The 27,635-nt window shown below is 44.0% G+C and overlaps 1 protein-coding gene across 1 annotated transcript in view; it reads left to right on the top strand.

Annotated features, from left to right (window-relative positions):
* The window catches only part of Ankdd1b (ankyrin repeat and death domain containing 1B), a 79,563-nt gene that overhangs the window by 18,535 nt on the left and 33,393 nt on the right, over positions 1-27,635 (top strand). The window contains exons 4-7 of the mRNA XM_045133239.1: positions 6,735-6,833; positions 6,944-7,048; positions 18,972-19,070; positions 20,269-20,367. Coding sequence (XP_044989174.1) covers positions 6,735-6,833; positions 6,944-7,048; positions 18,972-19,070; positions 20,269-20,367 — 402 coding nt within the window. The remainder of the gene's footprint in view (positions 1-6,734; positions 6,834-6,943; positions 7,049-18,971; positions 19,071-20,268; positions 20,368-27,635) is intronic.

The raw sequence follows: 27,635 nt of genomic DNA, 5'->3' as shown, positions 1-27,635 counted from the left end.
GTCAGAAGCTAACTGGATCCTTCATGGGCATGTCCAGAGGCCTGTTTCCTGGCTGGCTCTAGGGTCTGCCAGGTTGGCAATTAGTGTGAACTATCATGAAGTTGGCAAGATGGCTCAGTGGATAGTTGCCAGATCCCCGACACTGATGCACAAAGCCAAGTGCCATGAGAGGGCTTTGCAACCCCAGCCGTGCTTGGATGTGAGAAGGGAGCTGGAGTCAGAAGAAGCCACTGGAAGTGGACAGGCTAGTTAGCCTGGCCCTAGTTGAGAAAGCAGGGGTGAGCCAGGCGTGGTGGTGCGTGCCTTTAATCCCAGCACTTGGGAGGCAGAGGTAGGAGGATCCCTGTCAGTTCAAGGCCGACCTGAGACTACATGAATTCCAGGTCAGCCTGGGCTTGAGAACACGATCCTACCTCAAAAATCCAAAACCAGGCCTGGAGGGATGGCTTAGCGGTTAAGGCGTTTGCCTGTAAAGCCAAAGGACCCAGGTTCAATTCCCCAGAACCCACATTAACCAGATGCACAAGGGGGCGCATGCATCTGGAGTTCGTTTGCAGTGGCTGGAGGCCCTGGTGCGCCCATTCTCTCTCTCTCTCCCTCTTTCTCTGTCAAACAAATGAATAAACATAAATAAAAGATTTAAAAAAACTTATTCTAAAAAAGAAAAAAAAACAAAACCAATACATACAAACAAACAAAAACAGGGGTGAACAATATGAAACCCTGTATCAAAGGAGGCACAAGGTAAAGACTGATGCCAAAAGTTGTCTTCTGACCTCCGTACATGTGATATAACATATGCACTTAACACACACATATCATATATACCCACTGCACACATCAGTTAAAAAAATTAATTAATTGAAATTAAACTAAAATATAAACCATCACAAGTCCACCCATTGTCAAGTTGATGCTCAAACATTTCACTTAAAAATATTTTTATTTGCCAGGCATGGTTGTTCATGCCTTTAATCCCAACACTCTCGAGGCCAAGGTAGGAGGATTGCTATGACGTTGAGTCCAGCCTGAATTCCAGGTTAGCCTGGGTAGAGTAATACCCTACTTCAAAAAAATGCTTATTTATTTATTCATTTACATGTGTGTATATATGTAAGATTTCATCAGGGCTTCTTACCACTGTAAACAAATTCCAGATGCATGTGCTACTTTTTGCAGCTAGCTTTATGTGGCTACTGGGAAACAGGACTTCCAGCCACTGCAAATGAACTCCAGAGGCATGCACCCCTCCGCCTTGGGCATCTGGCTTATGTGAGTCCTGGAGAGTTGAACCAGGATCCCTTGGCTTTGCAGGCAAATGCCTTAACAGCTAAGCCATCTCTCCAGGATGCTTATTTATTTATTTATTTATTTTTAGAGAGAGCAAGTGAGAGAGAGATAGAAACACTCACAGAGAGAATTGGTATGTCAGGGCCTCAGCCACTGAACTCAAATTCCAGATACTTGCACCATCTAGTGAGCATGTACAACCTTGCACTTGCCTCATCTTTGTGCATCTGGCTTACGTGGGATCTGGAGAGTCGAACATGGGTCCTTAGGCTTCTCAGGCAAGTGCCTTAACTGCTAAGCCATCTCTCCAACCCCACATATCACTTTTAAGTCATAACCTTCCACACCTTGTCTCCCTAGGCTAATGACAATCTCATAATGCAAAATGCATTCAGTCCAATTTCAAAAGTGGCCATAATCTTTAGCAGTTCCTATGCTACTCAAAAATATAAATGTTAAGGGCTCATCACTGCTTAAAATGACTGGACTTGGAAACTTGTCACTGGTTATTTGAGAGAGAGAGAGAGGGGAGCCCTGTTTGTTTTAAATCTTGTATTGGTTGAATATTTCTTTGCTGTGCCCAATGCCATCTTTTGCAGCATGAATGTTTATTCTGTGCCATTATGGGTTTTTGTTTTGTTTGGGGTATTATGGCTCAGTTAAAAGATCTTAAACTATGGAGATATTTGAACATCATTGGGAATGACAAAAACTATGGGGACTTTAGAGTTGGACTGAATGCATTGTATTTTATATCATGGATGGTTATCAGTTTATGGGGGCCAGGGGTGGAATGTGGTGGTTTGATTCAGGTGTCCCCCATAAATTTATGTGTTCTGAATGCTAGGTCCTCAGCTGGTGGCAATTTGGGAATTGGATCCACTTGGAGGTAGTGCATTGTTGGGGGTAGGCTTATGGGTGTTATAGCCAGCTTCCCCTTGCCAGGGTTTGACACACTCTCCTGTTGCTGTTGTCCATCTGATGTTAGCCAGTGGGTGATGTCCACCCTCTGCTCATGCCATAGTTTTCCCTGCCATCATGGATCTTCCCTTCAAGTCTATAAGCCAAAATAAACCTCTTTGTTCCCCATAATTTGCTCTTGGTCAGGTGTTTTCTGCTAGCAATGTGAACCTGACTGCAATAGAGTGATTAGCAGTTAAGGAGCTTGCCTACAAAGCCTAAAGACATAGGTTCAATTCTCCAGTACCCATGTAAACCAGATGCACAAGGTGGTGCATGTGTCTGGAATTCATTTTCAGTGGCTGGAGGCCCTGACATGCCATTCTCCCTCACTCTACTTGCTTCTCTATCTCTCAAATAAATAAAAGTAAAAATAACAAAATTTTACAAAAGGTAATTGTTGAAGAAAACATGGTTTATAGATTTGTTTTAAGAGGAAAGAGTGGCAGTATTTGAGTGATAAAGTGAGAAGAGGATGGGGAGGAAGTGGATGTGAAGTTTGAATCAGAAAATAAATATATGAGTTGTAGTCACGCAAGGAAGGATGGGAATTATTGTAGCTATCACAATGCAGAGGCTAGAAAAGTAAAGTACCTTCATGAAATTCTATTCTGGTGAAATAGTTTTTCAATATAGAAGTTTATAACCAATGTATAGAATTGCAGGTATTGCAATAAATTAGAGAGGTTAAAATATGAAGATGTTTACCTGTAACAAACAAAATGTGAAATAGATAAAAATAACACCCACAGCAACAAAGGGCAAAGAAACAACAAGACAAAAATGGTAAACCTAGGGCTGGAGAAATGGCTTAGTGGTTGGGGTATTTGCCTGAGAAGCCTAAGGACCCAGGTTCGATTCCCCAGTACCCAGTACACAAGGTAGCATATGTGTCTGGAGTCCATTTGCAGTGGCTAGAGGCTCTGGCATGCCCATTCTTTCTATATATGTATCTGCCCCTTTCTCTGTCTAATAAATAAATAAAATAAAATATATAAAAAACTTGAAATCTAAAAAAAGGGAGAAAGATGGGCTGGAGAGATGGCTTAGCAGTTAAGGCACATGCCTGCAAAGCCTAAGGACCCTGGTTCAATTCTCCAGGTCCCACGTAAGCCAGATGCACATGGTGTCACGTGCATCTGGAGTTCGTTTGCAGTGGCTGGAGTCCCTGGCATGCCCATTCTCTCTCTCTCCTCTGTCTTTAATAAATAAATAAAAATAAAATCTTTAAAAAAAAAGGGAGAAAGAAAAAGGAAAAAGAAAAAACTAATACTAATAGCAAACCAACAAAAAATAACTACAACAAAACAAAAATCATAAGGTGTTAGTCTGAACTATGACGGCACCTAATTCTTTAGATTCCCCCTCAGTGGGCTGATGAACTTCCTCCTTCCCTAAGAATATAGTTTGTAATGTTAACATAGCAGGTCAGTCCAATTAAGTCCATCTGGGGCCATTCTGGTGAGAAAGAGTTCTCTAAAAGATAAACTTCATCTTGTCAGGGTCTCTTATCCTGAGATGCCCTGCCCTGTGGGCCAGATGCAATCTGACCCCCTGTGGGTACAGAATTAGAACTCCTAAAGACAGAGCATTCTCTGCTGGGATTACAGATGTGTGCCCAGATGTACAGCCCAAATTTTTCTCTTTGAGGCTTTTCTAATTATATATTTGTGTCATCCCATATCTGAAGCATGTCTCTGGCTAATGTCATTTTCTCTTGACCTTATAAGCCTGAAAGTCTCTTAGATGAGAAACGTAGTAATTATTGATGTATCTCTTTTCCAGGCCTTAAAAGTTTCACTAAATCAAATAATTTATAGTGAGTTCAGTGATTCCTTGTGGCATTGGCACATAACTAATAATGAGTGTCAGGATTTAGGCAGTGACATGTTGGTCAGCTTTGGCAGCTGCTTTATCTGAGGGATGAGCCCTGAGTGTGGCTTTGTAGATCTGTCTTCTAAAATCTAATACCATCTGCAAAGCACAATTGAACCCCTTTACCATCACCATCAATGTATATTCAGTGTTTGTTGTAAGTCTCAAAGCCAGTTACTAGAGATCCAACTAGGTGGTCTTTCTTATTCAACGCGTGTTCTGGTGGGGGGTAGTAGAGCATTTGACTGCAAAGTGTGTTCTGGGGCCAGAAATAGAGGCATCATCCTGGAGCTCGTTAGAAATGCAGACCTTCTCAGGTGGGCATGGTAGTATACAACTGTAACCCAGCACTTAAGAGATTGAGGTAGAAGGAAAGGTGAGTTCAAGACCTACCCTGTCTACAAAAACCGAAGCAGAAATATGTGATTCAGAGCGACTCCTGGGTGATTATATTTGATAGGTATGTAATGATTTGAGACACAGTCTTGGCTTTAAGAGTCCTACTGTTGGTCTGGAGATATGGTGCTTGCCTGTGAAGCGTAAGGGCTCATGTGCAACTCTCCAGATCCCACTTTAGCCAGACGCACAAAGGTGAGGCAAGCGCAAGGTCGCACAGGCCCGCTAGGCCATGCAAGAGTCTGGAGTTTGATTCCAGTGGCTGAGGCCCTGGTGCACCAATTCTTTCTCTCTCTTTCTCAAAAAAAAAAAAAAAGTCCTACTTTCCATTTGGGGAGCAAAGATAGACGTTGTGGCATACAAGTACCATTCAAAGCACTACATGCTCAATGCCGAATGAATGGCTCAGCCACTGAGGACCTCTGGGTCCAAGGTGGGTGGCACCCATGGGTCTTGGGAAGAGGCGAAGGAGGTAAAAGGAAGCTCTTCCTCCAGGTATGAACAGATGCTCCCAGTGGGGGGTCTCAGAAGATCAGGAAGAACCTGAGCTCTCGGAGCTGCTTCTCTCGAAACTCCCCAAATGCATCTGTCCTCAGGGAACATCATTACCCATCCCCCCTTAGCATTGTTTGTGACTGTCCAGCATTTTGCATAGAGCATATGAGCCACCATGAGTGTCACCATGAGACAGACTCTTAAGCATGCTTTTTTTTTTTAAAGCCGTTTTTCAAGGTAGAGTCTCACTCTAGCCCAGGCTGACCTGGAATTTACTATGTAGTCTCAGGATGGCTTCAAACTCACAGCATTCCTCCTACCTCAGCTGGCATTAAAGGTGTGCACCCTCCCCAGCTCATGCATGCCTTCTTCATAGCAGACATTGTTATATAGAGGCTCCTTGGGGGAATTTTATGTTTGTGAGCAGTAATTCATTGCATCTGAGGAACGATGGCTCCACTTACAATTTGTGGCTTCAAGATATGCAGTTGCAAGTCGGGTGTGGTGGTGCAGGCCTTTAATCCCAGCACTCGGGAGGCAGAGGTAGGAGGATCGCCGAGAGTTCGAGGCCACCCTGAGACTACATAGTGAATTCCAGGTCAGCCTGAGCCAGAGTGAGACCCTACCTCGAAAAAACCAAAAAAAAAAAAAAAAAAAAAAAGAGAGAGAGAGAGAGAGAGATGCAGTTGCTACTGCTTGAATTCCCAGCTCTGAGATTTTAAAGTCAGTGCTTGGAGTTTTTTTTTTTTTCTTTTAAAACATTGCTTGTTTCAAAATTAGGAATGGTCTCTTGGGGGAAAAAGAGAGTTCTTATCAAAATGTGATTCACAGGGCTGGGAAGCGGCTCAGTGGGTAAGAGTGCCTACTGCGCAAGCATGGGGGCCTGGATTTGATCTGTAGCAGGCATTTAAAAAGCCAGGCATGGGTTGGAGGGATGGTTTAGTGGTTAAGCGCTAAGCCTGAGGGCCCCGGCTCGAGGCTCGATTCTTCAGGACACACGTCAGCCAGATGTACAAGAGGGCACACGCATCTGGAGTTCATTTGCAGTGGCTGGACGCTCTGGCACGCCCATTCTCTCTCTCTGTCTCCCTCTGTCTCTCTCTGTCTGTCGCTCTCAAAAAAATAAATAAATGGTTTTAAAAAATAAAATAAAAAGCCAGGCATGGAGTGCATGGACTCTAGTCCTGGATAGATAAGTATTGTACAATGGGATCCTTCATAAACTTGGTGTTTTCTATTCTTCATCTTCTATTTTTTATACTTATTTACTTATTTATTTATTTATTTTACTTATGAGAGAGAGAGAATATGAGTGGGCATGCCAAGGCCTCCAGCCACTGCAAACGAACTCTAGACACATGATCTGCCTTGTGCCTCTGGCTTACATGGGTTCTGGGGAATCAAACCTGGTTCCTTACGCTTCACAGCCCAGCACCTTAAACACTAAGCCATCTCTCCAGCCCTATTTTTCTTCTTCTGTAAGTGCCTTCCCCTCCTCCAGTGACTATACCTCACTACCTGAGACATAGGTGTTTATTTCTGTACTTTTTTGTGTGTGTGCAGTATAATCTCACAGAATTTATACATTACTTTTGCTGCATATTAAGTTATCTATTGTGAAATATTTCAGCCACCTAGTCTTCCCTAGGCCTTTGTTGGCAGAGATAGGGTACCATGGCTCACCTATGTGATGAATTCTCTTCTGTCTTTTGAGGAAGCATGGCTTGACAGTGATTCACCTTGCTGCTTGGTGTGGAAGCTTTGAGATCATGCTCATGTTGGTTAAAGCTGGAGCTGACCAGAGAGCCAAGACCCAGGTGGGTATGCCGTTCTTACCCAGACACGAGCCTTCAACCCACCAGGGCAGGAGTGGGAAGAAGTGCTGAAATCTTGGTGTAAGTGCCTCCTTCACCTTGGCTCTTCTCAGGAAGGAAGGAATGCTCTCCACTTTGCAGCTCAGAACAACAATGTGAACATCGTGGAGTACCTCATTCAAGACTTACACCTCATCGATCTGAACCAGCCTGATGAGGTGTGCTTGGAGTGGGAAGCAGGCCTCACGTACAGCCCTCCCAGGTTCTGCTTTCTTCCTGCCGAACCTGCCAGAACCAGCAAGCACATGCGGACCCGCCCTGTGTGTAGCCAGCCCCTGCTTCTCCCCGAGGGACTCCAACATGGGAGGGAAGCGTTTCTGTTGGCAGTGACTCTGCCTCCAACAGCCAGATTTCTTCTTCCCTCTCTACTCCCTCATCTCGGCCAGGGTGTGGACAGTGTCATCCTCCAGTAGTATTCAAAATCGATGCCCAGAATTTATTTTAGGGATGGGGAGATAGCTCTGTCAGCAAAATGCTTGCCATGTAAGCATGAGGACCTGAGTCTGATCCCCAGAACCCCTGTGTAAAAAGCCAGGCATGGCCGGGCATGGTGGTGCACGCCTTTAATCCCAGCACTCGATAGGCAGAAGTAGGAGGATTGCCATGAGTTCAAGGTCACCCTGAGACTCCATAGTGAATTCCAAGTCAGCCTGGGCCAGAGTGAGACCCTACCTCACACACACACAAAAAAAATCCAGGCATGGTGGTGCACACTTGTAATCCCTGTACCACCAGGGAGGTAGAGATGGGCAGGCCCCTGGAGCTTCCTACCTAGGCAGTCTGGTCCAATTGTCAAGATCCTCAGAGACTGTGTCTCAAAAAATATGTAAATTATGCCTACCACACCCAAGATGGTTCACTGGTCTTCACATGAACATGCACACACATGCATTGGGCACCTGCACACGTACACACATGTGCCCATATACACCCATGAGCATAGGCATGTGCACAGACAGAGTAGAAGTAAACTATATTCTCAGGACTTTAAGCCAAAATAAATACTGCCATGAGCAGGTAAGTGCAGTATCCTAATTCTTTTTTTATGGGGGGGGTGGGTTCGAGGTAAGACCTCGCTCTAGCCCAGGCTGACCTGGGATTCATTGTGTAGTCTCAGGGTGGCTTCGAACTCACAGTGATCCTCTTATCTCTGCCTCCGGAGTGCTGTGATTAAAGGCATGTGCCACCACGCCCGGCAATACCTTCATTCTTTAATAGAGATTTTTTTCAGTCTTTTGTACAAATTCCTGTGCAAATGAGCTTCGTATAAGCCATTTTTTTAAATTCCTTTCCAATCTGATGCCACTTCTGAGCCATTCCTATGCAGAAGCATTGGTGCAGCCATGCTAGGATGCTTGAATGAGGTAATGACCTTAAAACATGTAGCTCGTGACAAGTGCTCACTAAATGGCAGCTATTATAACAGTTATTAAAGGATAAAGTGCAGTCTCTGATTTCCTTCAGCTGACAATCGTAGTCAAACAGGGTGTTTGCTGTTTGATCCATGCTATGTACAGATACAGCCTATGAATAAATGCCATTCACTTCATCCGTGGGGAAGGATATTTTATGGATAAGGCACACAGTTATTTCCCTGTCAGTCAACTGTGGCTCTTCCATCGGAGACAGCAGAGTGCACAAAGAAGCAGGCAGGCTGGCAGATTTAAAAGCTGGAGCAGGTTAAATAAGAAACTGCTCCTCCTCTTCTTTTTTTATGTTTTATTTTTATTTATTTATTTGACAGAGGATGAGGGGGAGACAGAGAGAGAATGGGCGTGACAGGGCCTCCAGCCACTGCAAATGAACTGCAGACTCATACACCCCCTTGTGCATCTGGCTAACATGGGTCCTTGGGAATTGAACCTGGGTTCTTTGGCTTTGCAGGCAAATGCCGTAACCGCTGAGCCATCCCTCCAGCCCCTCCACTTCCTGTATATATTTTTAAGACAGGGTCTTGCTTTGTAGGCCAGACTGGCCTTGAACCTGTGATCCACCTGCCTCAGCCTTCCAAGTGCTGGAATTAGTCACGGATCACCTTACCTGACTTTTCCCATTTCTTAAACTTCTTGCCTATCACATCTTTTCAGCTGGTTCTAGGCTGTGTCATACCCTGCTTTCCTCCTGGCCTGGTAGTCAGCCATGTAGAGCCACACATCCACTGAGAGGTTCAGAAACACATCACAGAATGAGCAAGTTAGTCCACTGGCATGAGTAAGTGAAAGACACTCAGAACCCACTTTTATTCTTGCAAGAAACCTGGATTGAAAATGGAAAAGACAGGCTGGAGAGATGGCTTAGCAGTTAAGCGCTTGCCTCTGAAGTCTAAGGACCCTGGTTCGAGGCTTGATTCCCCAGGACCCATATTAGCAGGTGCACAAAGGGGTGCATTCATCTGGAGTTCGTTTGCAGTGGCTGGAAGCCCTGGCATACCCATTCTCTCTCTTTCTCTATCTGCCTCTTTCTCTCTCTGTCTGTCACTCTGAAATAAATAAATAAAAATAAGCAAAAAAAAAAAATTGAAAAAAAGAAAGTGGAAAGGACAAGCACAATATATTCTTTTAAAAAGATATGTGAGGGCTGGAGAAATTGTTTAGCAGTTAAGACACTTGCCTGCAAAGCCAAAGGACCTAGGTTCAATTCCCCAGGACCCACATAAGCTAGATGTACAAGGGGCACATGCACCTGGAGTTCATTTGCAGTGGCTGGAGGCCCTGGCATGCCCGTTCTCTATCTATCACTTTTTCTCTCTGCTTCTTTCTCTCTCTCAAGTAAGTAAATAAATAAATAAAATTTAAAAAGAAGATATATGAATGGAAGCCGGGCATGGTGGCACACGCCTTTAATCCCAGCACTTGGGAGGCAGAGTTAGGAGGATCTTTGGAATTTGAGGCCACCCTGAGACTACAGAGTGAATTCCAGGTCAGCCTGGGCTAGAGTGAGATCCTAGTTCGAAAAAACTAACTAACTAACTAACTAACTAAATAACTAACTAACTAAATAAATAAATAAATAAAAGGATACATGAATGAAGTCAGTGATGCTGGAAAATTCCACTTGGAGTCATGCTTGCTGAGGGACATGGGGAGGAGAGTGGATAATGATTGTTTCATGGGCAGAGAATTTCAACTTTCCATGATGAAGAAGGTGAAGGAGATGCAGGGTGCTGGCGGTGGCATGGCAGTGTGAGCATGCCCAACACCCTGCACACAATAATGGGGAAGATGACTTTTTGTTTATTCTTATTTGGTGGAGAGTAAGAGACAGAGGGCCAAAGAGGGGGAGAGAGAGAAAGAGAGAGACAGAGTGAGAGAATGGGCGCGCCAGGGCCTCCAGCCCCTACAAATGAACTCCAGATGCGTGCGCCCCCTTGTGCATCTGGCTAACGTGGGTCCTGGGGAATTGAGCCTCAAACTGGGCTCCTTGGGCTTCATAGGCAAACACTAAACTGCTAAGCCATCTCTCCAGCCCCTGGTTATTTTATATGAATATTTTATATGAATACATATATATATATATATATATATATATATATATTGGTTTTTTTGAGGTAGGGTCTCACTGTAGCCCAGGCTGACCTGGAATTCACTATGGAGTCTCAGGGTGGCCTTGAACTCACAGCAATCCTCCCACCTCTTCCTCCCGAGTGCTGGGATTAAAGGCGTGCACCACCACGCCCAGCTATTTTATATGAATATTTGAACACAATAAAAAATTGGGAAAAGGAGCATATTTGAAATCAGGAGGCTATGGTCTATTAATTCTTGATTTGTGTAAAGTGTATTGTGGAGTTTATGAAACACATTTGACAGAAAAGACCACTCTTCCACCCAACCTTTCCTTCTTGCTGAGATTCTTAACAAAAATTATTGAGAGGGGCTGGGGAGATGGCTTAGCCATTAAGGTGTTTGTCTGTGATGTCTAAGGACTTAAATTCAATTCCCCAATTACCCACATAAGCCAGATGCACAAGGGGGTGCATGCTTCTGGAGTTCATTTGCAGTGGCTGGAGGCCCTGGTGCACCCATTCTTTCTCTATATCTGCTTATTCTTTCCACCCTCTCTCTCCTCTCTCAAATAAATAAATAAAATATTTAAATTTTTAAAAAAAGTATTGAGTGGCAGCTTACCTAGGAGGGTTAGCAAAACCTTTTCCTTTGGCTAGGAAAGAATTCCAGACTATGAGAAGGAAAACTTTACTAGGAAGAGACCTTTAGGACAAAATGGATTTAACCAGGCCCAAGAGAGTTTGGGTTACAGCTAGGGACATGTAGGACACTGGTAACTGTTGAAGGTTCTCCAAGCTCCACAGCCCTAGAAATCTTTGTGGTATCACCAGGAAAAAAGATTGGAGGAACCAGGAGTTAAGCAGTCTAAATATTTTGAATGTACACGTCAACTTCCATCTGGTGATCAAAACTAAATAATCAGACTAAAATGATGAAGGAAACAGAAGGAAGGCCCCAGAGATACTTATGTATTGGTGGAATGTGTACAAGAGTTTGGTGATGCAATGTTTGTTTTGGGCCAGCTACAGATACAGGGGACCCTCCACTGGCCTAAAGGAATCTGAATGGATGCCTTTGGACATCAAATCCAAGGGAGTTTTCATTTTTTGGAGGGCTGGGAACGATGAGTAGAGGGGATTCGAGAAAACATCTATTTTCTCGCTCAGAAGGCCTTTAGTATCCACAGGGTACTTGTTCCTGGACATCCCTCTTGGATATCAAAATGGACAGATAAGGGCTGGAGAGATGGCTTAGCAGTTAAGGTGCTTGTCTGCAAAGCCAAAGGACCTCAGTTGTATTCCCCAGGACCCACATAAGCCAGATGCACAAGGTGGTACACGCATCTGGAGTTCGTTTGCAGAGGCTGGAAGCCCTGGCATGCCCATTCTTTCTCTCTGCCTCTTTCCCTCTTTCAAATAAATAAGTACAAATTAAATATTAAAAAAAAATTTAATGGGCACATAAGTCTTTATATAAAATGATATAAGCACCCACTTACAACCTACACACCATCTCCTATATAATTTAAATTATTTCTAATTTGCTTATAATAACTGTTACAATGATGATGCTATGTAGACAGTTGTCATACTTTTGTTGCTTAGGGAATAATGACAAAGAAAAATGTCCATCTAAGTTCTGTACTTTGAATTGTGAGTCAGTTACTTCACAGATGGAAGACATTGAAACGTAAATGGCCAAATGTGCTTGCCTGAGTGAGCATTTAACCGAAGTGGTTAGCTGCAGGCCACAGTGTCACCCCTCTTCTGTTACACTTTCACTTTTTTTGGCATGCTTGCAAGTGTGTGCACACGTGTGTGCGTGCATGTGTGTGTGGTATATGCACGTGTGTGTGCATACATGTGGAAACCAGGGGAGAACACTGAATATTCTCTTTTTATTCATCTGCCTATTTCCTTGAGACAGTCTCTCACTCAGCACAGAGCTCCAAGGTAGGCTTTTTTGGGGGAGGGGGGATGTTTGTGTGCTTGTTTTCTCCCGGTCAGCAAGCCCTGGCGATTCTCTGATCTCTGCCTGCCTGCCGCCGCAGGACTGGGGTTGCGGATGCGCATGGTCACACCGCTGTTGACATGGGAGGTGGGGAGTCAGACTTGGGCAATCTCAGGTGCCCATGTGGAGCAGCAGGTGCTATTGCCCACGGGACCATTTCCCAGCCCCTGTTTGAGTACTCTTGACCTCAGCATACTTCCTCTCCCTGCTCAAGTTACTCCAAGTTTTTCCTCATGCTGAAGTTGTGTATTATCTCCTGATTCCCACGTTAGGTTAATGTTGTGCGGTGTGGATGTCCAGTGAACACTCAATAGGGCTTTGTGCCAGTCCCCTGGGCAGTGTCTCAAAGCTCCTTAGGTTAAAGAATGGTCACATAGGATTTGGAAAGTCCATTTAATAGCTGTGTTTGAATTTTTCACTGAGTTTGGTAACATCAAATTTGAGAGCCTTAGAAGTACACTTAAACATAAAAAAATTATAATAATTTCCAGAGCCGGGCGTGGTGGCACATGCCTTTCATTCTAGCACTTGGGAGGTAGAGGTAGGAGGACCATGGTGAGTTTGAGACCACTCTAAGACTACATAGTGAATTCCAGGTCAGTGTGAGCTAGAGTGAGACCCTGCCTTGAGAAACCAATAAATAAATTAATTAAATAAATAAAAAATATAAAAAGAGAATTTCCATTCTTCCCATGCAAAAATGTAAATGAGTTGAGTTGAAATACATAAGGCTAGGGGCTGGGGAGATAGCTCAGTGGCTGCCATGCTTGCTGCAAAAGCATGAGGATCAGAGTTCAGATCATCAGCACTCAGAGCCTGTCTGTAATCTGAGTGCGGGGGTGTCGCAGGCAGGGGGGCATCCCCAGGACAAACTGGTTAGCTAGACTAGCTGGATCAGCAAGCTGTGGGTTCAAGTGAGAGATCCTGCCTTGGTAAACCAGGTGGAGATCTACCAAGGAGAAGACCTGATGCCAGCCTCTGCTTACCTGCAAACGTACATTCACAAATGTGCTCCCCCCCCCACATGAATATGGGTACACACATGTGCACACACATACACATAAAATATGTATGGAGTTAAATACATATTACATTAATAAAGGAAAAAAAAGGGCTGGAGAGATGGCTTAGCGGTTAAGCGCTTGCCTGTGAAGCCTAAGGACCCCGGTTCGAGGCTCGGTTCCCCAGGTCCCACGTTAGCCAGATGCACAAGGGGGCACACGCGTCTGGAGTTCGTTTGCAGAGGCTGGAAGCCCTGGCACGCCCATTCTCTCTCTCTCTCTATCTGTCTTTCTCTCTGTGTCTGTCTCTCTCAAATAAATAAATTAAATTAAAAAAAAAAGTGTCCTGCTCTCAAGTGAGCTGGGAACCTCTTTTATAAAGGAAAAAAAGAACAAGAATCCTGAATGCTTCTTTTTTTAGTGAATTAGAAAAGGGTCAGTATCCAGAGCCAAGGAGGTGTGGTGACCTGTCCCAAGCCTGAAGCCTGGGGCTCTGACACTCTTCTTGGCTGGAAAATCTTCCTGCCTTCCAAACAAAGATAGTCTCTGGAGACTGTACTGGACAGGGAACTATTTGAATGTAATTAAAATGGGTGGGTGGTTGCAAGAAAAAATGACACTATGATAAGAAACTATATATATTTTTTTAAAATACGGTTTTGAAATTGCTGCTGCCAATTTGCCTAACATGTCTTAAATGGGAAAAAAGATTTATATCTCACATTACTATCACTGCATTTTTGTTACCTTGTGATGTGTTGATGAGAGATAGATTATTTTAAACATCCTTATTTTGTGTAACTTGCTGCTTATATTTTTTTTCTTGATGATGACATTTTTCAAGGGCATCCAAAGTTCAGAGTAATCCCTCTTTTCTTGGAAAGCAAAGGCACATTATCTGTGACAAATCAGTCATTTCTCAGGTCCTCCTCCGTCTTAGGCTTTTGTGAGGGTTAGCTCCTCCGTGGGCATTTTTTTTTTTAATATTTTTTTTTATTTATTTGAGAGCGACAGACACAGAGAGAAAGACAGATAGAGGGAGAGAGAGAGAATGGGCGCGCCAGGGCCTCCAGCCTCTGCAAACGAACTCCAGACGCGTGCGCCCCCTTGTGCATCTGGCTAATGTGGGACCTGGGGAACCGAGCCTCGAACCGGGGTCTTTAGGCTTCACAGGCAAGCACTTAACCGCTAAGCCATCTCTCCAGCCACTCCGTGGGCATTTTGTTTGACTATATACACATGCAAAGCTTTGTAGCAATTGAGGGTAAAACTGAGCAGACTTCTGTTCCTTCCACTGGTACCCAATTTTGTTGTGGTTTGAGCATGGCTAGTTGCCTCAGACTCATGCATAGTTGAATCCCTGGAGTCACAAGTTAATGGTATTAAGCAAGTTATGGCAGTTGTAGGTGGAACCTCTGGGAAATGGTCAGGATTAGGTAATACGGCAAGGGTGGAGCCCCCATGACCGAAACCTGATGGCTTTATAAGCAGAGGGAGAGAGACACACCCTCCATGTCTCTTGCAATATGACTCCTGTGCTGCCTGGAGACTCGGCTGGCAACAAGACCATACCAGATGTAGTCCCTAGATGCTGCATTTCTGGGGCCATAAGCCAATCTAAATGTCTCTTCTTTATAAAGTACCCTACATTTGCTATAATAGTAGAGTTATGAAAAATGAACTAGTATCATCCTAAAAGTGATAAAAATATATTAGAATTTTCCCCTTTATAAGTGAAAAAAATTCATTTTAATCTCAATTAACAAGTAAGGAGAGGTTGGAGAGATGGCTTAGTGGTTAAGGCACCTGCCTGTGAAGCCTAAGGACCCAGGTTCGATTCTCTAATACCCACATAAGACAGATGCATATGAGCCAAGTGCAGATGGCTCATGTGCCTGGAGTTTATTTTCAGTGGCTAGAGGCCCTGACATGCCCATTCTCTCTTTGTCTCTCAAACAAATAAATGAAATATTTAAAAAAAAATAAGCTGGGCATAGTAGCACACACTTTTAATCCCAGCACTTGGGAGGCAGAAGTAGGAGGATCACTGTGAGTTCGAGGCCACCCTGACCCTACATAGTGAATGCCAGGTCAGCCTGTGCTAGAATGAGACCCTTCCTTGAAAAACCAAAATAAATGAATGAATAAATAATTAGGCAGGACTGGGGAGATGGCTCAGCAGTAGCTTTCTGTGCAAACTTGAGCAACCTGACTTTGCTCCCCCAGCACCCATATAAAATGATGGGCCTGGCTTTGCGTCCCTAGTGCTGCGGGGAACAGAGACAGGAGAGTCGCTGGGACACACTGTTCAGCCAGTCTAACTACAAAAGGGGGAGCTGCAGGTGAGGTGAGAGACTCTGTTGTAAATAAATAAGAAGTGAAAGTGACCAAGGAAGGTACTTGACAGGCTCTTCTGGCCCCTCACATGTGCTCATGGGGGGGTGTGCATCTGCACGCACATGCACACACGTTTATACATGCATATATAACATGCACACACATACTAAATAACAATGTTAACAATATATATATATATTTTTTTGAGAGCAACAGAGAGAGAGAGAGAGAGAATGGGCACACCAGGGCTTCCCACCACTGAAAATGAACTCCAGACGCATGCTCCCCCTTGTGCATCTGGCTGACGTGGGTCCTGGGGAATCGAGCCTTGAACCGGGGTCCTTAGGCTTCACAGGCAAGTGCTTAACCGCTAAGCCATCTCTCCAGCCCCCAAAATAGTTGGTTTTTTTTTTTTTTTTTTTTTTTTGCTTTTTTGAGGGAGGGTCTCACTCGAGCCCAGGCTGACCTGGAATTCACTATGGAGTCTCAGGGTGGCCTTGAACTCATGGTGATCCTCCTACCTCTGCCTCCCGAGTGCTAGGATTAAAGGCGTGTGCCACCACGCCCGGCCCCAAAATAGTTTTTTATTAAATCTTTGTGAGAGAATGAGAGAGAGAGAGAGAGAAAGAGTGAGAGAGACTGAGAGAGAGAGAAAGTGAAAGAGATTATAAATAATGGAAACTTACTTCTAAGTAAATGTTTGAATCTACGGCCATACTACCCTGAACACAGCCGATCTCATCTAAGTAAAGTGTCTGACGCTGCATCTTGCTGTTTTCCGGCATGGTGGTCCAGCTCTCTTGCTTTCTGCAATTCTTGGCTGTCTGTGTTGGTGTTATCCCTAAGCATGCTCTTCATGTGGTAAGGAAGATGCATATTGACAGTCTCCAGTTGATATCTTTATGGCATAGTATGAAAAGGTGTGACAGGTACCAGCAAGCTGTGCTTCATGTCCTATAGCAGGTAGGCTGCTGCCAAAGGTGGCCTGGGATAATTTTAAGCGTCTGATATACTTAGTTGAACCTAAGAAGATCCTCCTCTGGCCATTAAAGTCACTCAGAATTCTGTGACATAAGTTTGCAGATATAAAACATCTGATAGTGTCAGTTGCTTTAAAGAAGCCCTTGGGGCTTGGACATAGCTCAGTGGTACAAGCTTGCCTAGCATGTGTGGGACCCCAATCATAACCCTCAGCCCTGAAAGAAACCTTCCAATAATCTCTTCACATTTTGAATCCATGAGTGGAGTAAACTATTTATTAGGTCAGAGCCCTTAGACTCTAATCCTGTCTGGAAAGCGTGTTTTACTAATCTTTCAATCCAATTGGGTTAACAACTAAGATTAACCATCACAGTTTGTTTATCTGAATCTTTCCTTGTTGTCACCATTTGTAGCGATCTGCCTAAGTTCCATGCAGTAATTTTCAGTCTGTCAATGTTCAAATGGCTTGAGACTAGATTTTTGCCCTTTAAATGTAGCCTATCTTGGTGTGGGGACCTGTAGCTCTGACCAGTCTCTTCCTACCTTTACTTAATAATTTCATGAGAATAAGGGAGAAAGTTGGGACTTCAGACTTTGAATGGTTTGAGATATAGATCTTATTGGCAATATATTTAGTTCAAGAACAATAAATTATGTGAACTTTGGTACCAATTTGTTTCTCCAACTTCCACACATTGAATAAATACACCTTCTCTTACACACACCGAACTGATCTCCATAGCTGCTTTTTAGTTTTATTTATTTGACAGAGAAAGAGGGAAAGGGAGAGAGAGAGAGAGAGAGAGAAAGAGAGAGAGAGAGACAGGGCACACAGGGCCTCCAGCCACTGCAAACCAACTGCAGATGCATGCGCCTCCTTGTGCATTTAAAAAAAAAAAATTAGTGTACATGTTTTTTTTTAAAATTTATTTACTTGGGAGAGAGAGAGAGAGAGAGAGAGAGAGAGAGAGAGAGAGAGAGAATGGGTTGCCAGGGCATCTAGCCACTGCCAATGAACTCTAGATGCATACACCACCTTATGTATCTGGCTTATGTGGGTACTGGGGAATTGAACCCAGGTCCTTGGGCTTCACAGACATGCACCTTCACTGCTAAGCCATCTCTCCAGCCCACAGTCTTTTCATTCAGAGCCCTTTTTATAAAAGGGCTTGCACTTTCTTTTTTTTAAAATATTTTTTTTTTTATTTGAGAGAGAGTAACAGAGAGAGGCAGACGGGAAAGAGAGAAGGAGGATGGGTGTGCCAGGGCTACGTGACACTGCCAGTGAACTCCAGATGCATGCGCCACCTTGTGCATCTGGCTTTACATGGATACTGAGGAGTTGAACTTGGGTCCTTGGGTCTTGAAGGCAAGTGTCTTAACCACTGAGCCACTCTCCAGCACATGAATTATCTTTTTTACATTAAAGATATCTTACTAAGCTTTCAGTTACTAACACACTAAGTATGTTTTCTGAATTTTTACTGTGGAAAACCTGTCTGCCGCTATTTTGCCACCTTGGTTTTATCTTCTACCTTTTAAATAGTTGAAGATAGAAAATTAAATTTCTGAGTGTATCTTTTTAGCTATTGAAATGCAGTCTCCACTGGCAGCATGAAAACTTGGAAAAATTACTATAATTGTGAAATTCTATATTTGAGCAAATCAGTTATAAACACTTCTCTTCACCATGGTTTCCGGATAGGTTCCTGCCTCATGTCCTCATTCAGCTCAGACAGACTTAGGCTCTAAAAACATTTAATGAGATGCTGTGTCTGAATGAGTCTCATACATGGCAAGCCTTGAACAGTTTGCATTTCAAGCCATTTTATCAGCAAGGCTTGGTGTGATGCACAGGTACCCCAGACAGGGTGGGGTCTCGCACAAGCTGGCTCTTTGGGAGGCAGCAGAGTGAGAGAACTGCTCAATCCCTCCAGGAACACCTCACAGCATGGCTGTATGGAAAGAGCATCTTGCTGTCTGTCTGTGATGTTGTGTTTGGGAGGGCCTCTTGCAAACACTTCTCTCATCACCACGAAATGAATGGCATGCTGGAATCGGCTTCTGCACCATTTTTTGGTGCACAGGTTTGGGGTGGAAGAAATTGTTCTCTCTCCCCCTCTCAAGAAGGTCATGGAATGCTGTGACCAGGACTATCATGGATGGTTCATCACCCTGAAAATGTCCCAGCCATGTCAGTTGTTTTGATGGTTTGCTGAGTGTAAATAACTGCAACTGTTTTTCAGAGAGGCAGAAAACCGTTTCTCCTGGCAGCGGAGAGGGGCCACACTGAAATGATAGAGAAACTTACCTTCCTTGACCTGCACACTTCAGAAAAGGACAAGGTGAGTTGGACTTTGAAGACTTCGCTGTGGCCAAGAGAAGAGGAGTCACAGTGGATGTGAGATTAACAGTCAGTGCGTGGAGTTGGTGATGGTATTTTGGTCTACAGTGGAGTTGTTAAGTGTTGTTACTGAGAGAATTAGGGACTCTGGCAGCTACACACTTTGGCTGTAGACTGTCCCAATTGGAAGTATTTAAAAGATATATTTTATTTATTTATTTGAGAGAGGAGGGAGGGAGAGAGAGTCAGAATGGGTCCACCAGGACCTCTGGCCACTCCAGACACATGAGCCACCTTGTGCATCTCACTTTACATGGGTATTGGGGAACCAAACCGGGGTCCTTAGGCTTTGCAGGCAAGTGCCTTAACTGCTGACCCACCTCTCCAGCCCCAGTTGGTAGTTTTTGCTCCCTAAAATTATTTCCACTGTGAACTCCAACCTTCACCTCTTCTTCCTTGAAGACTACTGGAGCCTCAGTCTGACAGGACTGGAGGGAGAGGATCCCAAGATAGCCACCCACATTCCTGTGGACAGTTTTCATGACTTTCTTGGGAGGAATTCCTAGGTGTGGAGTTGCATATCAAAGAGTTTTATGTGCTTTAAAAAAAATCTTGATATATATTACTAAAATTACCTCTCAGAATACTATCGCTAGTTCACTCTCACAGAAGCCAAGTGGAATTTTGTTGTCCCACTTTTTGCTAGCAAACTGATACCTAAGTTACAGCAAGGAGCAAGAATGATTTTACAGCTAAGGCCTGTCTTTTATTTATTCTTTCTTTTTTTTTTTTTAATATTTGGTTTTTCGAGGTAGGGTCTCACTCTAGCCCAGGCTGACCTGGAATTCACTATGGAGTCTCAGGGTGGCCTTGAACTCACGGCGATCCTCCTACCTCTGCCTCCCGAGTGCTGGGATTAACATGTCTTTTAAAATTTAAAGATCCTTAAATCTAGCCATGTGTGGTGGTTCACGCCTTTAATCCCAGCACTCAGGAGGCAGAGGTAGGAGGATCGCCGTGAGTTCAAGGCCACCCTGAGACTCCATAGTGAATTCCAGGTCAGCCTGGGCTAGAGTGAGACCCTACCTCGAAAAACACACACAAAAAAAGAAAGTTTCCAGACGTCGCACTGCAGCGCTGGTGTTGGAAGGATGGGTTCCTCGGCATGGCAGACTTTACCTCCAATGCGTCTGTTGCAGGAGGGAAACACCGCCTTGCACCTGGCTGCAATGCATGGCCATGGCCCAGCCACGCGGACACTCCTTACTCAGTGGCAAGAAATAAATGAGACCAATGAGGTATGTGGAGCGCTGTTCCAGGGCTCAGGACTTACACAGGAAGGTAGGGCAGAAAAGAAGGAGAGGATAACAAAAGTGTTGGTGCCTTAGGGTATAAAATGCAACGCTGAAAGAGTCCTGCTGTTTCCTTCAAAGTATGTATCTCACAGCTCAACATTTGTTAGTCAGTTTATTAAAAATCATTTGTTTGGGCTGGAGAGATGGCTTAGTGGTTAAGCACTTGCCTGGGAAGCCTAAGGACCCCAGTTCGAGGCTCAGTTCCCCAGGTCCCACGCTAGCCAGATGCACAAGGGGGCGCACGCGTCTGGAGTTCGTTTGCAGAGGCTGGAAGCCCTGGCGCGCCCATTCTCTCTCTCTCCCTCTATCTGTCTTTCTCTCTGTGTCTGTCGCTCTCAAATAAATAAATAAAAAATGAACAAAAAATATTAAAAAAAATCATTTGTTTCCGGATGAAATATGTGCTGTTAGGCTGGACAAGAAGGACATTAAAAAAAAAAAAAAGGAATATGGTAAGCTATATGCATATATACAGGATGCCATGAAAATCTGTCCATCTTCACTGAGGAGGTGATATACTATCTGGTTCTTGTCATTTGCATGGGCAGGAACAGGAGGGTTTTTTTTTTTTAAACTTTTTAAAAAAATTTTATTTATTTATTTATTTATTTGAGAGCTACAGACACAGAGAAAGACAGGTAGAGGGAGAGAGAGAGAATGGGCGCGCCAGGGCTTCCAGCCACTGCAAACGAACTCCAGACGCGTACGCCCCCTTGTGCATCTGGCTAACGTGGGACCTGGGGAAGCGAGCCTCGAACCGGGGTCCTTAGGTTTCACAGGCAAGCGCTTAACCGCTAAGCCATCTCTCCAGCCCGTTTTTTTTTTTTTTTTTAAGAGAGAGAGGAGAGAGAGAATTGGCATGCCAGGGCATCAGCTGCTGAAATAGAACTCCAGACACTTGCGCCACCTAGTGGGCATGTGCAACCTTGCGCTTGACTCACCTTTGTGTGTCTGGCTAAAAGTTGGGAGAGGAGAGCATGGGTCTTAGGCTGGGCAGACAAGCTCCCTAATGGCTAAAACCATCTCCCCAGCCCAGGAGATGTTTTGAGAAGGGGAAGAGTGCAGAGTTACTTCAGAGACAAAGAGCCCAGAAAAGGAAATGAGTCGTTAGTGAGCCTGGTGTGGCCTAGTGCTGACAGTCAAGCTGGCATCAACTGAGGGGAGGTGAACTGGGAAAAGCAGCCACTGAGAGGGCAAAGGATGGGTGGACGGTGAAAGGCTCTGCAAGCCAGGAAAGGACCTGGCCTATGGCTAGCAGAAGTCTTGGACATAAGTTTATTTCAGTTTTTATTTTTCATTTCTTTTCCTTTTTCTTTTCCTTCTTTCCTTCCTTCTTTCCTTCCTTCCTTCCTTCCTTCCTTCCTTCCTTCCTTCCTTCCTTCCTTCCTTCCTTCCTTCCCTCCCTCCCTCCTTCCTCCCTCCCTCCCTCCCTCCCTCCCTTCCTTCCTTTCTTCCTTCCCTTCTTTTTATTTTAAGACAGTGTTTTTTGGGCTATTGATATATTAAAGAGGTGAATTGTTTCCTTCATGTATGGAGGTGTTTTTTTTTTTCCAAATACTTTTCATATCAGGATTGGCTTTTGGCGTTTCTGTTCCTAGAAACTGAGAAGACTAATTATTTCTTTTTGCGTATGTTTTGACCTAAACTGAACACAAGGTAGTGTTTCTCGAGTTTCAGCAAACTTGAGTGGTAAGATGATTTAAAAAAATAATAATACTTAAAAAAAATTTTTTTTTTAGGCAAGCTCAACAGACTTTTTTTTTTTTTTTTTTTAATGTGAGAGAATGAGAGACAGAGCGAATTGGTGTGCCAGGGCCTCCAACCACTGTAATCAAACTCTAGACACACGTGCCACCTTGTCTACATGTGCAACCTTGCATGCCTGCGCCACCTTGTGTGTCTGGCTTATGTGGGATCTGGAGAGTAGAGCATGGACCCTTAGTCTTTGCAGGCAAGTGCCTTAACTGCTAAGCCATCTTTTCAGCCCTAAAAATTAGTTATTTCATTTGTGTGCATGCATGTGTGCATGAATGTATGGAGGCGCCAGGCAGACACATGCACTGCTTTGTGTCTGGCTTTCTGTGGGCACAGGGTCTCAGTCACTGCAAACTCCAGATGCATGTGCCACTTTGTACATCTGACATGGGTACTGCGGAATCAAAGTGAGGCCTTCAGGCTTTGCTAAGCCAGCACATTTAACTGCTGAGCCATCTCTCCAGCCCCTTAATTAGCTTTTGTAACTGATAATTTACATACATGTCCATAATGTATTTTGATCATAAGCGCCTCCCATTACCTTTTTTTGTCCCCTCTCCCCTATTACCCTTCCACTTAACCCTTTCTTATTTCCAACAAGTCTGAGGTTTGGTTTTCTTATGTATAAAATGACTCCCTTTACACCCTAACCATTATCTTTTGGGGCTGCTGTATGATTTGCCGGCACGTAGGCGCTGGTGCCCCTGTTATCAAGAGTGTTGCATGCAAGAGAGAAAGTATGCTGTTTCTGAAAGTTATTTCATCCCATGCCAAGGAGAAGCTGATTTCACCTTACACTCTCTTTTGTCAGAATGGAGAAACGCCTTTCTTTCTGGCCATTGAAGGAGGTCATGAAGAATGCAGCAAAGTGCTGCTGGCAGCAGGAAGTGACGTCAACATTCCAAATAAAGTATGTGCCGGGATCCTGTTCACTCACAGTGGGAGGGCGACTTAGAATGCTCTTTGAGAATTCCACTACTCAACTGGTCACTCGCTGGATTATCATAAAAATTAATATTCATGGGCTGGAGGGATGACTTAGTGGTTAAGGCTCTTGCCAGCAAAGCCAAAGGACCCAGGTTCGATTCCCCAGGACCCACGTGAGCGAGATGCACAAGATGGTGTATGTGTCTGGAGTTCACTTGCAGGGCCTGGAGGCTCTGGCGTGCCTATTCTCTTTCTCTCTCTCAAATAAATAAAAATGAAACATTACTAAAAAAAATTAATATTCATAATGCACTATGTTTTAAGTGAGAATTATGACTCAACTCATGTTCTCCACTAAGGTCTTAGAATCAATGTTATTCTTCCAATTCACTTGGTAAAGAAAATGTGGGAAAAGGAACGAGGACTTATCACTTCTTAATGACAGACGTGCTTATTCTACTTTTTTTTTTTTCATAGCAACTAGCACATCCCTGGCTTATACATAGTAGATACTGACAAAAAAAAAAAAAAAAAAAGCGGGGGTCGGGGAGTTTAGCTTGTGAATCCACCATTGGTCTGTCTGGGGCTGAGGAAGGCAGAATGGGGTGTCCCCCAAAATACAGGATACTTTTGTATTCTGTCATGGTACTAATAGCTTCTGAACCTCTCAAGACTAAGTTATTATCTTCATTTTATTTAGTTAGTTATTATATTAAATTAACACATTTATGTGTGTGTAACAGATGAGGGTGGAGAGAGCATGGACACACCAGGGCCTCTTGCGGCTGCAAATGAACTCCAGATGCACGCACCACTTTGTGTATCTGACTTTACATGGGAACTAGGGAGTCAAACCTGGGCCAGCAGGTTCAACAAGCTAGTGCCTTTAACCACTGAACCATCTCCCTTGCCCTATCTTCATTTTGAGATAAGGAACCTATAACTCAGAAAAGCGAAGGAACTAACCCAGCCTCATACAACAAGACAATGCAAGGCTTCAAAGTCATGACTGCAAGACTATGTCTTTAGATGATCACTTCCTATTTCTCTAACTAGTTAAACTACAATAAAAATTACTCAACAGCAGAAAATTCAAATAATACCTAAGTGTATATGAAAAAAAGATGTTTTGCTCCATCCTCACATCATTCCTGTCCTTGGGATTAACACCATCTGAAGTTTATTTAGTCTTCCAGGAAGTTGCTGTACATTCACATGGAAAGCTCATCTTCATTCAACTCACACTAAAGGTAGCATATGATGTGATTGATGCTACTCTGTACCTTGCTGCTATCTTTATGTTAATTGCTGAGATCTTGAAGTCTTTTTGTTTATTTGTTTTGTTTTTGTTTGTTTGGTCCCTGAGGTAGGGTCTTGCTCTAGCCCAGGCTAACCTGGAATTCCGCTATGTAGTATCAAGCTGGCCTCCAATTGGCTGCAATCCTCCTACCTCTGCCTCCTGAGTGCTAGGATTAAAGGCACGCACCACCATGCCTGGCTAATTGAAGATCTTTATATTAGCACGGTATATCATCAATTCCTGCTCAAAAGGTGCAAGATTACGCACTAGAACCAAGAAGAAAGTTCCAGGGGCTAGAAAAATGGAATAGCAGTTAAGTGCTTGCCTGTGAAGCCTAAGGACCCCCGGTTTGAGGCTCTATTCTCCAGGACCCATGTAAGCCAGATGCACAAGGGGGCACATATGCCTAGAGCTTGTTTGCCGTGGCTGGAGGCCCTGGCGCACCCATTCTCTCTCTCTCTGTCTCTGCCTCTTTCTCTCTCTGTCTGTTGTTCTCAAATAAATAAATAAAAATTTAAAAAAAGAATAAAGTACCAAACAGGTAATGTTTTACATCTTTGTATTCTGCTAGTGGGAGTATACAGTTGTATGAGCCTTTTGAAATGCATTTTTTTCACACTTGTTTGGAGAAATATGACAAGACAATAATGTGAAAGAAATAAGTTAGGTCCTACACTAAAATAATTGATGAAGTTACCATGAATAGCCAACTTATAAGTGAATGAATGCTATGAGAAGGTTGCATAAAAGTTTGGTACATTTAGCCAGGCATGGTGGCGCACACCTTTAATCCCAGCACTCAGGAGGCAGAGGTAAGAGGATCACTGTGAGTTCGAGGCCACCGCGGACTATATAGTGAATTCCAGGTCAGCCTGGGCTAGATTGAGACCCTAACTTGTAAAAACAAAAAAACAAACAAAAAAATTTTGGGAACATTTATCTCTTGGAGAATTATGTACCCATTAAAAACTATACATGTACTATCATAATAACATAAGTATACTATAGTATTACACTCTGTAAATAAAGTATAGAAAATGTTCATCATAGACACTAATAAAAAAATAACGTAACCGAAGTTAGCCCCGTGATAGATTTGCATATTCATGGACAAGGGTCATGAGGGGAAAAGAGAAAGCAGAGATAGTTGCTTCTCACCGATGTTGCAAAGCTATTGATGCCATAAACAAGCACAACATTAAGAATTCATGGAGCCTCAGATCATTCAGGATGCGGAAAGCAGCCTTGTGCCCAGCGCCAGCCACCCTCAAGTCTCTGAGGACACCTCCCTGCTTGGCAGGGCTCCCCAAGGCTGCCTCCATTGCTGTACCTTCCCTTGCTGCTGCTGCTGCACTTGGTTCTTTTGCCCTCGTTAGGACTTTGCTTTGTAATGACTTCCCCCTCAATGAGCTCACATTCTCCTCTCCTAAGACTGCAGGCTCCCACTGGCCACATCCAGACAGTTGCTTTGTTAGAGCGTTAGGCAAACGGACATTGTCAAGAGTTAACTTTCAGCTTTTACTGGAACGGTGGCTTGGATGTGGTTTGTTCTCCCCCAAATCTCACAAGGGCTCAATCCCGAAAGGCCTATGTTAAGGGCATTGAGGGTGGGATAATCCAACCATGCTATACGGAGGTGCCGCCTTTGGGAAGTGATTAGTTTGTTAGGGCGGAGTCCTCATGATTATATCCGGGTGAGTTTATTTAGTTTTTGTTTTCGTTTTTCGAGGTAGGGTCTCCCTCTAGCCCAGGCTGACCTGGAATTCACTATGGAGTCTCAGGGTGGTCTCGAACTCACGGTGATCCTCCTACCTCTGCCTCCCGAGTGCTGGGTTTAAAGGTGCGCGCCACCACCCCCGCCTAGTTATTTTTTTGGCATTATTTTTATTGACAATTTCCATACTTGTAGACAATAAACCATGATCATTCCCTCCCCTCCCCCACTTTCACTTTCCCATTCACAAGTCCACTCTCCACCATATCCCCTCCTTCTCTCCATTAGTCTCTTTTGTTTTGATGTCATTGTCTTTTTCACCTATTATGAGGGTCTTGTGAAGGCAGTGCTAGACACTGCGAGTTCATGGATATTGAGGCCATTTTCTGTCTGGAAAATTGCAATTGTAAGCAGTCCTACCCTTCCTTTGGCTCCTACATTCTTTCCGCCACCTCTTCCACAATGGACCCTGAGCCTTGGAGGGTGTGATAGAGATGTTTCAGTGCTGAACACTCCTCCACCATTTCTTCTCAGCACTGTGGTGCCTTTTGGGTCATCCCAGTGGTCACTACCATCTGAAAAGAGAAGCTTCTCTAACCAAAAATGAAGGTAGCATTAATATATGGGTATGGATATTAGATGAAGTGCTTACAAGGCAGTTTGGTGAGCAAAATATATGCATTTAGCTAAACAAGAGCAGGCATTACACTCTTAATGCTCATGACCTCCCCCACCATAGGCTTTTGATTAGGTTTTCAGCACTAGGCATGTATTCCCTCCCATAGAATGGACCTCCAGTCCAATTAGAGAGCAGTTGGTTTCCTCTATAATAGACATGCCACTATTGCACCTGTTTGGTCTTTTGGTCTGACTGGCCAAACTGGAGGCTTGCAGTGTCCACTATTTTCACCACTGCTGGCTTCTGTCTCCTATAGGGCTGCATGCAGTGCAGCTTTTTCCAGCTTCCTGTCAGCTGATCTATAGGGAGGAGGTGTTCACCCCAGCCTCTGGGTGAATTTATAATTCCTAAGTTTTTAAAAATTTTTTACACACTCCAGACACATGTACCATCTTGTGCATCTGGCTTATTTGGGTCCTGGGCAATGAAACCTTGGTCCTTTGGCTTTTTAAGCACCCGCCTTAACCACTAAGCCATCTCTGTAGCCCTCTGGGTGAACTTATAAAGAAGAAGAGAAAGTACACATCAATATATGCACATACTCTGTTATGACAGGATGCAACCCAAGAGATTCCTTACCAGAGCAGCAGGCTTTCTCCAGGACCTTATCAACTATCATGGGTCCAATGGAATCTCTTCTTTAATCTTTTATTCACTTACTTGAGAGTGAGAAGGAGGGAAAGAGAGAGAGAGAGAGAGAGAGAGAGAGAGAGAGAGAGAGAGAGAGAATGAGTGTGCCAGGGCCTCCAGCCACTGCAAATGAACTCCAGACACATGCACCACCTTGTGCATCTGGCTTACATGGGTTGTGGGGAATCAAATCTGGGTCCTTTGAC

The sequence above is a fragment of the Jaculus jaculus genome, chromosome 14, assembly GCF_020740685.1.
Source record: "Jaculus jaculus isolate mJacJac1 chromosome 14, mJacJac1.mat.Y.cur, whole genome shotgun sequence".
Lineage (NCBI taxonomy): Eukaryota > Metazoa > Chordata > Mammalia > Rodentia > Dipodidae > Jaculus > Jaculus jaculus.
This window is presented reverse-complemented; position numbering and strand designations above follow the sequence as displayed.